The 15,359-nt window shown below is 55.2% G+C and overlaps 1 protein-coding gene across 3 annotated transcripts in view; it reads left to right on the top strand.

Moving 5' to 3' along the window:
* PCSK7 (proprotein convertase subtilisin/kexin type 7) overlaps positions 1–15,359 on the top strand; it is a 62,615-nt gene that overhangs the window by 14,317 nt on the left and 32,939 nt on the right. For all 3 annotated transcript variants that reach the window (XM_050921886.1, XM_050921885.1, XM_050921888.1), the window contains exons 7-8: positions 2,207–2,345; positions 14,220–14,320. In XM_050921886.1, coding sequence (XP_050777843.1) covers positions 2,207–2,345; positions 14,220–14,320 — 240 coding nt within the window. The remainder of the gene's footprint in view (positions 1–2,206; positions 2,346–14,219; positions 14,321–15,359) is intronic.

Genomic DNA, 15,359 nt, shown 5'->3' with positions numbered 1-15,359 from the left:
TGCCTCAGAAAGGGTGACAGCCAGGGTTGTAGGGGATGGTGACTTGAACTTCTAAGGAAAAGTTCATCTCACTGGGAAAGGAAGAGGCTCCAAGGTGGCCGAATAGACTCTCAGCCCCTTTGATACTTAACAGCTTTTGTATCAGTGAATGGCTCAGAATCCAAGGAGTGCAACCTCGGAAGGCCTGGGAATGAATAAGGGACTCGGGCAAAGTATCCAGACCCTGATGAGTGGGATAAATGGCAGGGGAGTCAGTCTGGAAGGGGCGTGTACAGGCATTTAAGACGCCCCTGCCTGGGAGAAGGAGGTGGCTGGAAAGGAGAAGGAGGAAGGAGTGATTTTTGGATTAACCCACCTGGGGGCTGGCTGGGCTTTCCTTCCCTCTCCCTAGAATGGCTGGTCTGGCAGCTGCTGGAATGCAGAGGTAATCTGGCCCCTGGCAGACTCTGTAATCCAGCTCCGCTGCTTGTTAAAACATTCTGTCAGGTCTGTGAACAGCCCCTTCACTTCTTGCAAACAACTGTAAGTTATTGTGGCTGTGGGCTGAGAGTTTCCCTATATTTAGTCACTGCTCGGCACTGCAGCAGGAGAGCCTGCACTGTTACTGAGCAGCAAATGAAACACACCCCAAAAATGCAGGCAGAAGCCAGGCTTGCTGATTCTGATGCAGATCAGGGCGTAGCCCATTTCCGTCCTTAACCCATCATTAAGACACTGATGCTCTTGGCTTTCGCTAATGTGAGCATTTATCACAGGCATGCTGTGCACTGGCTCCCCATCCATGTGCCCACTGCCCAGTGACTTACTCATGTGAGTAAGAGCTACAGGATCAACCCTCTAGTTTTTATCCATAGAGTACTTGATGGGCGAGAGCCTGGCTGACCCAGGGACTGCGTCTCCGTGAGCCTGATCCAAAGCACGTTAAATTCAGGGGAAATATACCTGTTGATTTCAGAGGGTTTGGGATCAGAGCCCATCTGCAAACTCCTGAGAGTGCCCTGTGGCTGTTCTGGGGAAGGTGTGCAGCACACCTTGGGGAAGGTCTTGGGAGGCCGATGCTGTGAGTGGACTGTGGAACTCCCTGCCTCTGGAGACCGGGATGGACACATTCCTCATCCCAGGCGTTCCCTTGAAAATAGGGAGGCTGCCCAGTGGCCAGTGAGCTTGTTCCTTTCAGAGCCATTTCTGCAGAACAGCCCATAGAAATGCACGCTCACCAGAGATGGACGGAAGAACATTGTCCCAATTCCCTAACAGCCTTCACCGTTTACTGCCTTGTACATTGTATTTGATGCCTAGAGCCTACTGTGATGGGCTTAGCTAGACGATGCCTCCTTTGGAGTGAGCGCCTAGAAATTCAAGTGCACGGCTCATGTTTAGCTCTCCACTAGCACAGGAAGGGATTTCACTCTCTAGAATTCGTTCTGCCACGCTGTTGCTGCACCTCTGCAACCACAGAACAACAGTTGCGCTGCAGCTCGGTGGTGTGGATATGGATGCATTAAAGCATATATCTCTGTCACGCTGTGGTTACAAATGGATTCCAGTTGTTCCTGTTCATTTATTCTTTCCCAGCATTCATAGGTCTTCCAGAATGCTGAGACCAGCATCTGGGTCTGTAGTAGCTACTTAGCACCTCTGTAGCACGGTTCATCCAAGGTTCTCAGAATGTGTATAACAGATGCAGCTCATTCCACCGCTGGGAGGCAGGAGGAATTATCTTTGCTTCGTAGTTGGGTAAATTGAGGCACAGAGTGGTTATGACTGACTTCTGGTCACACCGTGAGCTGGGAATTGTAGCCAGAGGGCATTGACTCCCAGTTTCCAGCTCTAAGTGCTAAGACACAGTTTCTTAGCACATAACGTGCTCATCTGAGGGGTCCATGCAATGAACTCTTTACTAGTTACTAGGGTCACTGCCTGTGCCTTTGGAAGTGCTGCCACCTCTGGGTTGGAACATGGGTGCTGCTAATGGAGTCCCGCAATGTTGCACAATAACGGGTTTAAGACAGGGTACCTTCTCCAGCTGAAAATGCAGGGAGAGTGTAAGAAAGCAGAACGTGATTCAGATCAACATAGTCAAAGCAGAGAAATATGGGCATCAGGGTCGAAAGCTCTTTAACCCCGGTAACTGTGCCGGTAAGCTTGGATAAGGGGACAATGGGAACTCGCTCTTGAGCAGTAACATGTTATTTCTCTTCCTCAGGCTGCCTTGCAACATGGGGTGATTGCTGGTCGCAGGGGCTTTGGAAGCATTTTCGTCGTGGCCAGTGGCAATGGAGGGCAGCACAATGACAATTGCAACTACGATGGTTACGCCAACTCCATCTACACCGTCACTATAGGTAACTTGCTGTGTGCATGTGCCTGTAACCCAGCCCCACCCTTCTGAGCACTGACGATTGTTGAGTCGCACCGCGAATTGCCTGGTCCACTCTCCAGTATGACCCCAGCAAGGAGCTGAGATCGGAGTCCTCTCCGCAGTTCACATGGCTGCAGGCACCGACTTTAGGGCCTTGGAACAGACGTGTGAGTGAAAGGCTCTCGCTGCTGCTTGGAGGGAATGCTTGTGCCATGCCCTAGAGAATGATTTTAAAAATGAGAATTAAGACCCTTTATTTTTTAAGGAAACATCTAATCTGGCTTCTCTAGGGCAGAAGCTGAGTGTGAGGTGGTAAAATCTGTGAAGTAGTAAGCAGAATGAAGCTCTTCCCTGTAGAGCTGCCAGCCATGAAAAAATACGTTTTGGTCTAGTTTCTCCTCCATTCCTTCCAGGGATCACCCACGTAACGTCCCTGTCTCTGTCAGAGTTGTTTGCACTGAAAGCCATCATGCAGCAATCAAAAACTTACCAAACGGCAGCTGTTCTAATAGAAATTGCTGAGCCATGACCGCAGAATGACTGATCAGGGGTTTGCCCCAAAGCCCAGGTTCGTGACTACAACAGCAACCCAGCCCCTGTGACAGACTAGCATGCGAGGAGCTGAACAGTAGACAATGGGCACTGGCTGGCATAGCCTGCTAAACTGGTACCACTGCCTAAAGAAGCTGGTAACTCCTGCCCTAAGCATCCCATTTGGAAATTCCCAGATTCCCTGCATTCCCAAGTTCTGATCTGACGAGGGTCTCCCTCTAAGCTGCATAGAAATTCCACATCCGGCTCTTCTGTAAGAGTGAGTGGCGGGGAAGATTTGAGGTCTGGCTAGCTGGGAAAAGCACTTTGAGATCCTTGGATGAAAGAGAAGTGCTTCTTCAAGGGTTTGAGAATCTGCCAGAGCCATTACATCCCAACCTGTCTGATTGCAGCTCTTCCGCAGTGCTTCTTTCCCAGATTTAAATACCCATTCGCTTGGAGAGGTGGACCAGGATGGTGGGAGTGGGAGAATGACAGAAGCTAAAAGATTATGGGCTTCCTCCTAACCCCCCACCCCCCGAGAGGCTGCCCGTGACAATGAATGGCTCTGTAAGCTCTAGTGCCCAGGTGGAATGCAGGTGATGTGGGCTCCGCAAATGAAATGTAACTTTGTGATTGATGATTTCCATTTCCTGTGGCTAATGTAGGGCCAGCAGGGAGAAAATGCGTATTAAAATCTGTGCTCTCACTGCAGAATGCACAGTTAATGAGACGTCACCAGCATCTTCCCCGCTTTGCCTTCCTCCCTTGCACTGCAGGATTTTGCTGCTTTCAGTTTTGCTGAGTTACTGAAACTTTCCCCTTAGGGCAATAGTTGAGCTTTGCCCTGCACGTGGATTAGTGAGGAGGAAGGCAGCTTGGCCTGAGGAATGGCACATGGTGCTAGGTAGCAGGAACACCTACCCGTTCTTGCTGTACAGCCTCTGACAAGTCACTTTGCAGCAGCTGTTTCCCCAGCTATAAAGTGGGAGAAACTTGCCTACGTCTCATAGATGTCGGGGCTGATTAATGGTTGTGAAGGGCTAATTATAGTGAAGGGCACACCATCACTGGTTCATTCACCTGCACATCCACCAATGTAATATACGCCATCATATGCCAGCAATGCCCTTGTCACGGAGTCACCGGGTGATGCTCTGGAACTGCTCCCCACCAAGCCAGTCAGGACTTTGGGGAGCCTCCTCTCCCTAGGAGCAGACTTGTTCAGGGCAAGAAGCTCACACGGCTTCACCTCCTGGGTCTCTCCTTGGAGCATTCAGCATCCTCTGCCCCTCCGTGCGCTTCCCACAGCGAGTCCACCCCAGCGGGGTCCTGGGGAAGCCACCGGGTTCTGCACCCCCACTTTGCAGTCAGACGTGACTCTCAGCCAGCCAGTAAAACAGAGGTTTATTCGACGACAGGAACAGGGTCTATAACAGAGCTTGTAGGTACAGCGAACCGGACCCCTCGGCTGGGTCCATTCTGGGGGGCAGTGAGCCAGACCCCCAGGTCTGCCCTCCACCCTTGGCCCCAGCCAGCTCCAGACTAACCACCACTCTCAGCCCCTCCTTTCTGCTCAGCCCCTTTCCCGGGCCAGGAGGTCACCTGATCTCTTTGTCTCCAACACCTTCAGCTGGCACCTTTGCAGGGGAGGGGCCCAGGCCATCAGTTGCTAGGAGACAGAGTGTCAGGCATTTAGGTGCACTGGCCCTTTGCTCTGCCAGATACTTAAGAACTGCCATGGGGACACTGAGGCACCAACACAGTATTCAGAGAAAACATTAAGAACTTTCCCAGTTCGTCACATCTCTCCCCCCTTCGAGACCGAACTGAGCGAGGTCACTCCAGCCAGTGACCTGGGGAAGTTCGAACCCACCAACGTTCCCATGGATGCCCCAGCATCTCTCCCATTCCTTGGTGTGAGTTACACCAGGACAGTCCAGTCTCACGCCCTCCCTTAGGTCGGGTGTGCTTGATGGCACTTGCAGGCCGCATGTAGGAAGGTTTATGCGGCTTGAACCCTTTTGCTACCCCAATACCTCTGGGGTTCAAACTGGGACGGGGTCTTCTCCCAGCACTTAAGAGCCCCCCTCTTGGCCTTGGCCAGCTTTGGGCTTGGGCAGCTGCTTCCCACTTTGTGGCCCAGACACAACACCTTTGCCGTCCCCCCTTACACATTCCAGCTTTTAAGGTCAGTCCCACCTCCTTGAGGCAGCCCAGCCCCCTTTTCACCTGGGACACCTGTTCCTCCCAGGTCTGGCTAAAGATGCACATGTTATCAGTGTCTGCCAGGGCCAAGTTCTCCATCTCCCTCTGCTTGTCTAGAATCTCCCCCGGCCTAGGCATGGGGTGGGCATCGGACACTGTGATGGCTTTAAGCTTCTGATAGCCCCCATAAAACCAGATCATCCTGTCTCCCTTGGGGATCAGCCCCACGGGTGAGGCCCATGGGCTGTAAAACGGCTGGATCCCATCTAAAGCCAGGATGTTCCTGACCTCTCTCTCCAGGTTCTGGGCTGCTTTCCCAATGACTCTGAATGGGGAACACCTGATGGGGAGATTGGCTCCCACCTCAGGGAAGAGATCCCCCTGGGGGTCTTCCGCCTTCTTCATCCAATCCTCTCTCTCCAGGTTCAGGGGTCCCCTCACTCTCCTCCCATCCAGCAGCTTGAACGGGAAGAACCCTGTGGATTCCTGGGGCACCACCAGCTGCCTCCCGATTCCCCTCAGTTCTACTTCCCCTTGGGGAGCCCATTCCCGGTACAGGAATCCCTTCTCCTGCAGGACTCTGTCCCTGCAGCCTTCCCCAAGGGGGTTTGCAGCGCTGTGGCCAGCAAGTTCCCTCAGCTTCTCCAAGGAGGGATCCCTCTGCAGCTCGGTCTGGGATTCAGCAGCTGGGGCAGGGAGTGGGACCTGCTCCCTTTCGCTGGCTGGGCCAGGGGTCACAGCCCCCATGAGCCCTGTCCCTGGTAGCTTCCTCCCTGCTGTGTAATCACTTCCCAGCAGCATGTCTGGACCAGGCAAACCTGGTTGGCAGCTGTGATGAACTGGGAAAGTTCTTAATGTTTTCTCTGAATACTGTATTGGTGCCTCAGTGTCCCCATGGCAGTTCTTAAGTATCTGGCAGAGCCAAGGGCCAGTGCACCTAAATGCCTGACCCTCTGTCTCCTAGCAACGGATGGCCTGGGCCCCTCCCCTGCAAAGGTGCCAGCTGAAGGTGTTGGAGACAAAGGGATCAGGTGACCTCCTGGCCCGGGAAAGGAGCTGAGGAGAGAGGAGGGGCTGGGAGGGGTTGTTAGTCTGGAGCTGGCTGGGGTCGAGTGAAGTGCAGACCTGAGGGTCTGGCTCACTGACCCCCAGAATGGACCCAGCTGAGGGGTCCGGTTCGCTGTATCTACAAGCTCTGTTTTAGACCCTGTTCCTGTCATCGAATAAACCTCTGTGTTACTGGCTGGCTAAGAGTCACGTCTGACTGCAAAGTGGGGGTGCAGGACCCGGTGGCTTCCCCAGGACCCCGCTGGGGTGGACTCGCTGTGGGAAGCGCACGGAGGGGCAGAGGATGCTGAATGCTCCAAGGAGAGACCCAGGAGGTGAAGCCGTGTGAGCTTCTTGCCCTGAACAAGTCTGCTCCTAGGGAGAGGAGGCTCCCCAAAGTCCTGACTGGCTTGGTGGGGTGCAGTTCCAGAGCATCGCCCGGTGACTCCGTGACAACTGGTGGCAGCGGTGGGATGTACTGCACCCCGTGAATGGCGCTGCTTGCAGTAAGTGACTGGGGAGCAGTAAAACAAAGGAGGGATAATGAGGACCAGGCGTGCTGAAGGCTCAGAGAGGGACGGTTTCAGGGGGCAGTTAACCTCTGGGAGCGTGTGACCAGCGAGAAGGACTGTTGGAGTAACAGGGTCCCCCTGAGGACTGCAGCGAGCAGTCTCAGGGGCGGAGGAGCTTGCCGCTCGACCCTGGGAGAGAGAAGGATTTTTGCAGTAGCAGGGTTCCCCGGGGGATTGCAGGAGCAGTCCCAGGGGCGGAGGAGTCTGCAGCTCGACCCTGGCAAAGAGGTGGTGATCACAAAAAGGGCTGGCACACCAGGGGTTCTTCCTGGAAACCATGGGGGAGCCAAGAGCACACAGGCCTGTGAGTCCAGAGCCACTTGGGAACGGTGAAGTGATGGCCTATCACCATCTCCTTGAGAAGGACATTGTGATCCTGTGCACAAAGAGAGGGTTACGCATGGGGAAATTCACCAAGGCACAGTTAATCGTGCAGTTGAAGGAGAAGCACCGCTCTGAGGAGCAGATTCCTGGCCCAGATGGGGCTACAAGAGGATCTGAGAGCAGCTGGAGCATCAGCCAGGCATCCCCGGGAGTCTGGTCCCCAATCAGACGAGGGTCTTCACGATTGGGTTCCCCATCAGGAGATTGGAGACGGATGGGATGGGAGCAGAGCCCGAGAGAGCGAGAGGACCATGAGAGAAAGGAAGAGCCCGAGGAAAAGCTGCAGAAGAAGCAGCAGCAGCGTGGACTGGTGATGGTGGAGCAGAGAGACATAGGGGGCTGCCCAGGGGTCAGTGGGGAAACACGCCTGCAGGGGCGAGACCCTGGGACAGAGAGAACTGTGGTGGTGCAGCCCCAGATGCTGAGGGACTGTGGGACCTGGGTGAAGTTCCCTGGGGTGAGGCCCCTCGGCCTGCCTATGGCCCAGATCCCTGTGCAGACCCAGAAGGGGTCGGGCTGGCTGGTCGTTGGGGTTCTCCAGGATATCAGCTGGGAGGCCCTGTTGGGAGGTGACTGTCTCCCCATGGGACAGGATCCAGGCCCCGCTCCTGTAACGGCCGAGGGTTTGAATTCAAATCCAGGGAACCAATTGGCTAGGATGGAAATGGTCAGTGAAAATGCAAATAACCTGGCTGGCAGGGGGGAGGGGCTGCTGGGCTCAGGATACCTGCCTACCTGTAACCAGCCCCCTGGGGCTGAGAGGGAGGGAGAGATGCTCCCCGCCCCCCTGCACACCGGAGAGGGGGCTTACGCTGGCTCTGATGCTGTGACCAGAGCAGAGAGCTCGCTGCCTGCCCTCACTGGGACAGCAAGGGCAGCGCTGAGCACGGGGGGAGCTGAGACCCCAGCTGAGTGGGGGGACACCCGGGCAGGGCAGATCGGCTGCCAAACAGGTTTGCCTGGTCCAGACGTGCTGCTGGGAAGTGATTACACAGCAGGAAGGGAGCTACCAGGGACAGGGCTCAGGGGGGCTGTGACCCCAGGCCCAGCCAGCGAGAGGGAGCAGGTCCCACTCCCTGCCCCAGCTGCTGGATCCCAGACCGAGCTGCAGAAGGATCCCTCCTTGGAGAAGCTGAGAGAACTTGCTGGCCACAGCGCTGCAAACCCCCTTGGGGAAGGCTGCAGGGACAGAGTCCTGCAAGAGAAGGGATTCCTGTACCGGGAATGGGCTCCCCAAGGGGAAGTAGAACTGGGGGGAATCGGGAGACAGCTGGTGGTGCCCCAGGAATCCACAGGGTTCTTCCCTTTCGAGCTGCTGGATGGGAGGAGAGTGAGGGGACCCCTGAACCTGGAGAGAGAGGTCAGGGATATGCTGGCTTTAGATGGGATCCAGCCATTTTACAGCCCATGGGCCTCACCCGTGGGGCTGATCCCCAAGCGAGACAGGATGATCTGGTTTTATGGGGGCTATCAGAAGCTTAAAGCCATCACAGTGTCCGATGCCGACCCCATGCCTAGGCCTGGGGAGATTCTAGACAAGCTGAGAGGGATGGAGAACTTGGCCCTGGCAGACACTGATAACAGGTGCATCTTAGCCAGACCTGGGAGGAACAGGTGTCCCAGGTGAAGAGGGGGCTGGGCTGCCTCAAGGAGGTGGGACTGACGGTAAAAGCTGGAAAGTGCAAGGGGGGACGGCAGAGGTGTTGTGTCTGGGCCACAAAGTGGGAAGCGGCTGCCCAAGCCCAGAGCTGGCAAAGGCCAAGATGGGGGCTCTTAACCAAGGGAGCCCGAATCACAGACCAGAGTGCTGGGAAAAGACCCAATCCCAGCTTGAAGCCCAGGGGTACTGGGGTGGCAAAGGGTGTGGGCTGCATAAACCTTCCCACATGCGGCCTGCAAGTGCCATCAAGCACACCCGACCTAAGGGAGGGCGTAAGACTGGACTGTCCTGGTGTAACTCAGACGAAGGGATGGGAGAGATGCTGGGGCATCCATGGGAACCTTGGTGGGTTCGAACTTCCCCAGGTCACTGGCTGGAGTGACCTCGCTCAGTTCGGTCTCGAAGGGGGGAGAGATGTGACGAACTGGGAAAGTTCTTAATGTTTTCTCTGAGTACTGTGTTGGTGCCTCAGTGTCCCCATGGCAGTTCTTAAGTATCTGGCAGAGCCAAGGGCCAGTGCACCTAAATGCCTGACCCTCTGTCTCCTAGCAACTGATGGCCTGGGCCCCTCCCCTGCAAAGGTGCCAGCTGAAGGTGTTGGAGACAAAGGGATCAGGTGACCTCCTGGCCCGGGAAAGGAGCTGAGGAGAGAGGAGGGGCTGGGAGGGGTTGTTAGTCTGGAGCTGGCTGGGGTCGAGTGAAGTGCAGACCTGAGGGTCTGGCTCACTGACCCCCAGAATGGACCCAGCTGAGGGGTCCGGTTCGCTGTATCTACAAGCTCTGTTTTAGACCCTGTTCCTGTCATCGAATAAACCTCTGTGTTACTGGCTGGCTAAGAGTCACGTCTGACTGCAAAGTGGGGGTGCAGGACCCGGTGGCTTCCCCAGGACCCCGCTGGGGTGGACTCGCTGTGGGAAGCGCACGGAGGGGCAGAGGATGCTGAATGCTCCAAGGAGAGACCCAGGAGGTGAAGCCGTGTGAGCTTCTTGCCCTGAACAAGTCTGCTCCAAGGGAGAGGAGGCTCCCCAAAGTCCTGACTGGCTTGGTGGGGTGCAGTTCCAGAGCATCGCCCGGTGACTCCGTGACAGCAGCTGACCTGCCCTGCCTGGGTGTCCCCCCACTCAGCTGGGATCTCAGCTGCCCCCGTGCTCAGCACTGCCCTTGCTGTCCCAGTGGGGCCAGGCAGCGAGCTCTTTGCTCTGGTCACAGCATCAGAGCCAGCCTGAGCCCCCTCTCCGGTGTGCAGGGGGGCGGGGAGCATCTCTCCCTCCCATTCAGCCCCAGGGGGCTGGTTATAGGTAGGCAGGTATCCTGAGCCCTGCAGCCCCTCCCCCCTGCCAGCCAGGTTATTTGCATTTTCACTGACCATTTCAATCCTAGCCAATTGGTTCCCTGGATTTGAATTCAAACCCTCGGCCGTTACAGGAGCGGGGCCTGGATCCTGTCCCATGGGGAGACAGTCACCCCCCAACAGGGCCTCCCAGCAGATATCCTGGAGAACCCCAACTACCAGCCAGCCCAACCCCTCCTGGGTCTGCACAGGGATCTGGGCCATAGGCAGGGCGAGGGGCTTCACCCCAGGGAACTTCACCCAGGTTCCACAGTCCCTCAGCATCTGGGGCTGCACCAACACAGTTCTCTCTGTCCCAGGGTCTTGCCCCCACAGGCGTGTTTCCCCACTGACCCCTGGGCAGCCCCCTATGTCTCTCTGCTCCACCATCACCAGTCCACGCTGCTGCTGCTTCTCATGCAGCTTTTCCTCGGGCTCTTCCTTTCTCTCATGGTCCTCTCGCTCTCTCGGGCTCTGCTCCCATCCCATCCGTCTCCAATCTCCTGATGGGGAACCCAATCGTGAAGACCCTCGTCTGATTGGGGACCAGACTCCCGGGGATGCCTGGCTGATGCTCCAGCTGCTCTCAGATCCTCTTGTAGCCCCATCTGGGCCAGGAATCTGCTCCTCAGAGCGGTGCTTCTCCTTCAACTGCACGATTAACTGTGCCTTGGTGAATTTCCCCATGCGTAACCCTCTCTTTGTGCACAGGATCACAATGTCCTTCTCAAGGAGATGGTGATAGGCCATCACTTCACCGTTCCCAAGTGGCTCTGGACTCACAGGCCTGTGTGCTCTTGGCTCCCCCATGGTTTCCAGGAAGAACCCCTGGTGTGCCAGCCCTTCTCGTGATCACCACCTCTTTGCCAGGGTCGAGCTGCAGACTCCTCCGCCCCTGGGACTGCTCCTGCAATCCCCCGGGGAACCCTGCTACTGCAAAAATCCTTCTCTCTCCCAGGGTCGAGCGGCAAGCTCCTCCGCCCCTGAGACTGCTCGCTGCAGTCCTCAGGGGGACCCCGTTACTCCAACAGTCCTTCTCGCTGGTCACACACTCCCAGAGGTTAACTGCCCCCTGAAACCGTCCCACTCTGAGCCTTCAGCACGCCTGGTCCTCATTATCCCTCCTCTGTTTTACTGCTCCCCAGTCACTTACTGCAAGCAGCGCCATTCACGGGGTGCAGTACGTCCCGCCGCTGCCACCAGTTGTCACGGAGTCACCGGGTGATGCTCTGGAACTGCTCCCCACCAAGCCAGTCAGGACTTTGGGGAGCCTCCTCTCCCTAGGAGCAGACTTGTTCAGGGCAAGAAGCTCACCCGGCTTCACCTCCTGGGTCTCTCCTTGGAGCATTCAGCATCCTCTGCCCCTCCGTGCGCTTCCCACAGTGAGCCCGCCCCAGTGGGGTCCTGGGGAAGCCACCGGGTTCTGCACCCCCACTTTGCAGTCAGACGTGACTCTCAGCCAGCCAGTAAAACAGAGGTTTATTCGACGACAGGAACAGAGTCTATAACAGAGCTTGTAGGTACAGCGAACCGGACCCCTCGGCTGGGTCCATTCTGGGGGGCAGTGAGCCAGACCCCCAGGTCTGCCCTCCACCCTTGGCCCCAGCCAGCTCCAGACTAACCACCACTCCCAGCCCCTCCTCTCTCTTCAGCCCCTTTCCCGGGCCAGGAGGTCACCTGATCCCTTTGTCTCCAACACCTTCAGCTGGCACCTTTGCAGAGGAGGGGCCCAGGCCATCAGTTGCTAGGAGACAGAGTGTCAGGCATTTAGGTGCACTGGCCCTTTGCTCTGCCAGATACTTAAGAACTGCCATGGGGACACTGAGGCACCAACACAGTACTCAGAGAAAACATTAAGAACTTTCCCAGTTCGTCACAGCCCTTCTGCTATGTACATCGGCCAAACTGGACAGTCTCTACGGAAAAGGATAAATGGACACAAATCAGACATTAGGAATGGCAATATACAAAAACCTGTAGGAGAGCACTTCAACCTCCCTGGCCACACTATAGCAGACCTTAAGGTGGCCATCCTGCAGCAAAAAAACTTCAGGACCAGACTTCAAAGAGAAACTGCTGAGCTTCAGTTCATCTGCAAATTTGACACCATCAGCTCAGGATTGAACAAAGACTGTGAATGGCTTGCCAACTACAGAACCAGTTTCTCCTCTCTTGGTTTTCACACCTCAACTGCTAGAACAGGGCCTCATCCTCCCTGATTGAACTGACCTTGTTATCTCTAGCTTGCTTGCTAGCATATATATACTGCCCCTGGAAATTTCCACCACATGCATCTGAAGAAGTGGGTATTCACCCACGAAAGCTCATGCTCCAAAACGTCTGTTAGTCTATAAGGTGCCACAGGATTTTTTGCTGCTAATTATTAAGACATCCAAGTAGCTGCCTGTGTTGATGATGATACAGAGAAATGCAGCTAGTCCTCCCCTCCCATGCTCCCAGTGTATGAGAGGCGTTTTTCCATTCAGTTTAATATCCAAGATATTTCTGTATTCTGAGGAGGGAACGGGTGTGTTGGGGTTGGGTGGGGGAGATGCTTCTCCAGAGACTCTATACCAATGTGGCTATGGATAGAAAACTAGCTGAGAAACATAGCAGGCTAAGAGCTCTGCTTCTCGTCATCTGCTGGTATTTCACTGATTAAAATGAGGCTTAATATGGTAAATGTATCTGGAAACTTCTTCCTAGAGGCCAAGCAGGGCACGTGTTTGCTGCAGGGCCCCTGTTCTGACAATGGAACAGGATGGCCTTGTGGGAGGGTACGTACAGCAGGCCTGGCCCTGTAGACCTCTGCCTGTGGATACATGTCTGTGCAGCAGCACCTTCTTGTGGTTACAGAATGCACCAGAGACTGTGTTCCAGAACCAGACAGTATGGGTAGTGTGCACAGGAGATAGCTGTGTTGTAGTCTAACATACCAGTACTTAGCTCCGTACAAATGGTAATTTGCTATGGGTATTTTCTCCCCACGATACAGCTGGAGAAACTCGGGCGCAGAGAGGGGAAGTAACTTGTCTAAAATCACAGGAAGTCCCTTGCAGAACTTGGATTAGAATCCTGTTCTCCAGGTGCTGGTTCTGTGATGTCACAGCTAGACCGGGCCGCTCCTCTGTACATCCTGTAATAACGCTGTCTTCCATGGAGACTGATGTGCTGAGCAAAGACCATCTTGGAATATTTCTGCTTTCTTAAGCAAATTGCTTTAACTGACATTTTCTGTGTACTTCCCAAGATGAAATTTGCCCGTTGTTCACACTAGACTGTCGTTTGTACAGGTGCATGCCAGTGAGTGACTGGTGAAACCCAGAAGGATTGTAGGCTTGCTTTGGATAAGCCTATCTTCAGACTGCTGACCACTGCTCAAAATTCAAAAGTCCTCTGGATTGTCCATCTTACAAACTGCATCATAAGGGATCCCCTCCTGGCCCCATCTCCTTCCCAACATCCTATTCCCCCACGTGGCTTCTAGCAGGTTTCCTTCTGGGGATTGCTGGCAATCCATGGTCTGGGCCCTGTGAGAGTCAGCGTACTACTAACCTTTGAGTTCAGTTGCTCTACTGCCAACTCCCAATATCCTTCTGGTCCCCAATCTGCCCTGGAGGGAAGGGAGAAACTGGAGGGGTGATGTGGCCATGGAGTAACTGGCCTTAACAGTGGGTGCCTGTGAGCTGTTTGGACTCTGATAGCCACTTCCCTAGAGGGAGCGTTACACGGAGGAGGACCGCCCCACTGATCAGGGTTAGGGCGAGGGGCAGAACGACCAAGCTTGTCTCAATTTCCTTGACGGGGTCACAAAGAGGTTAAGATTTGTTTGGGCATAACTCTGTGTGGAAGTTAATTCTGGGCCATTTTGTAGCAGGCCTCGTGCTCACCTGTGAAACTTTCCTGTACAGGCCGGCGTGCATTGAAACACAAGGAGCGTTAGCGATTTGACGTGTAACTGGAAGTGCGAAGCTCCACAGCTTGTCACTTCTTTGGAGTGAAAAATCCAGCCGCCGTCCCAGGGAGGAAGGCTGAGAAGTTGCCTAGGAACTGAGCAGCTGGGCTGTGTAGTGAGAGAGGCAGCAGCCCCTGGACCTTGATGTGTTCTCCTTCACTTTTCCCCAGGTGCGGTGGATGACGAGGGGAACAGGCCGTTCTACGCCGAGGAGTGTGCCTCCATGCTGGCAGTGACCTTCAGCGGTGGGGATAAGACGAGGAGGAGCATTGTGAGTAATGCATAAGGCGGCTTCTTCCCTCCTAGCCTGGCTTTGAGCAGCTGCCGAGCGGTCTGATCCCAGGGTCTGCTCTCAGCACTAGTGAGCTGAGCCTGGAGGAGCTGGGTGGGCAGGGGCACAAGCACGTCTCCCATCTGGTTGTTCCCTTGCAAGGTGAGCACCCAGAATAAATAGATCAGATTCTGGCCCTGCTACCGTCCTTCTGTGCCGCTGCAGCAACGCCTGTAAAGTTGCTCTAGCTGTCGGGATCCCTGCAGCTGGCAGGAATCCCCAGATGGCATAAAGCCGGAGCAACAGGCCATACCAAGCCCTGGCCGTGGTGTTGGGGGGTGTCACCAGTGCTGCTGCGCTCCAGCTGTCCCTGGTGCGTATCAGTGCCCAGTGGGATGCTGCTAGAGCTGGGACATGAGAGCACAACACAGACTAGCGACCACAGAAATGTGCTGATACTCCCAACTCCCCCAGGGATCAGGGGAGTGTAAAGGGGTATAGCCGCCTTTTGCCATCTTTCCTCCCCCCTCACTCCTTCAAGGTACGGGGCTGAAGCCAGCTCAGCAGACCTGTGGCTGTAGCCCAGAGCAGGAATTAACCATTCCCATCCCAGGACAAGGCAATGGTCCATGTCGTTTGGTGTCTGTCTGGGAGAGTGGCTGCTGCTGGATATGTCAGAGAAAGGCATAAAATCCCTATCTAGCTGTGCAATGCCAGACTATTGTGGGGGTCCCTTCACTAGCGGGGGGTGAAGCATGAGCAATGAAAGCCCTTCTAATTTTCCATCTCCCTAGTGCTAGCCTCACTGTGACATGGTGTTTCGCCTCCGAGGTAGGCGTGAGCCTGTTTAACCCACTCAGCTGTTTGCTCCAGGACCCTGGAGCAGGGAGCCTCACATGACAACATGTGTCTGTCTGACGTTTGTTCTTTCTTTGCTTCAGCTGGAGTGTGGCTGGCTCCCCATGAGCACCAGCCTGCACGGTACTGGTGGTGCTCAGGACCATGGCATGCTGGAGCCTGGGTTCCCCTGGCAGCAGCA

Source organism: Gopherus flavomarginatus, chromosome 13 (assembly GCF_025201925.1).
Source record: "Gopherus flavomarginatus isolate rGopFla2 chromosome 13, rGopFla2.mat.asm, whole genome shotgun sequence".
NCBI classification, from domain to species: domain Eukaryota; kingdom Metazoa; phylum Chordata; order Testudines; family Testudinidae; genus Gopherus; species Gopherus flavomarginatus.
This window is presented reverse-complemented; position numbering and strand designations above follow the sequence as displayed.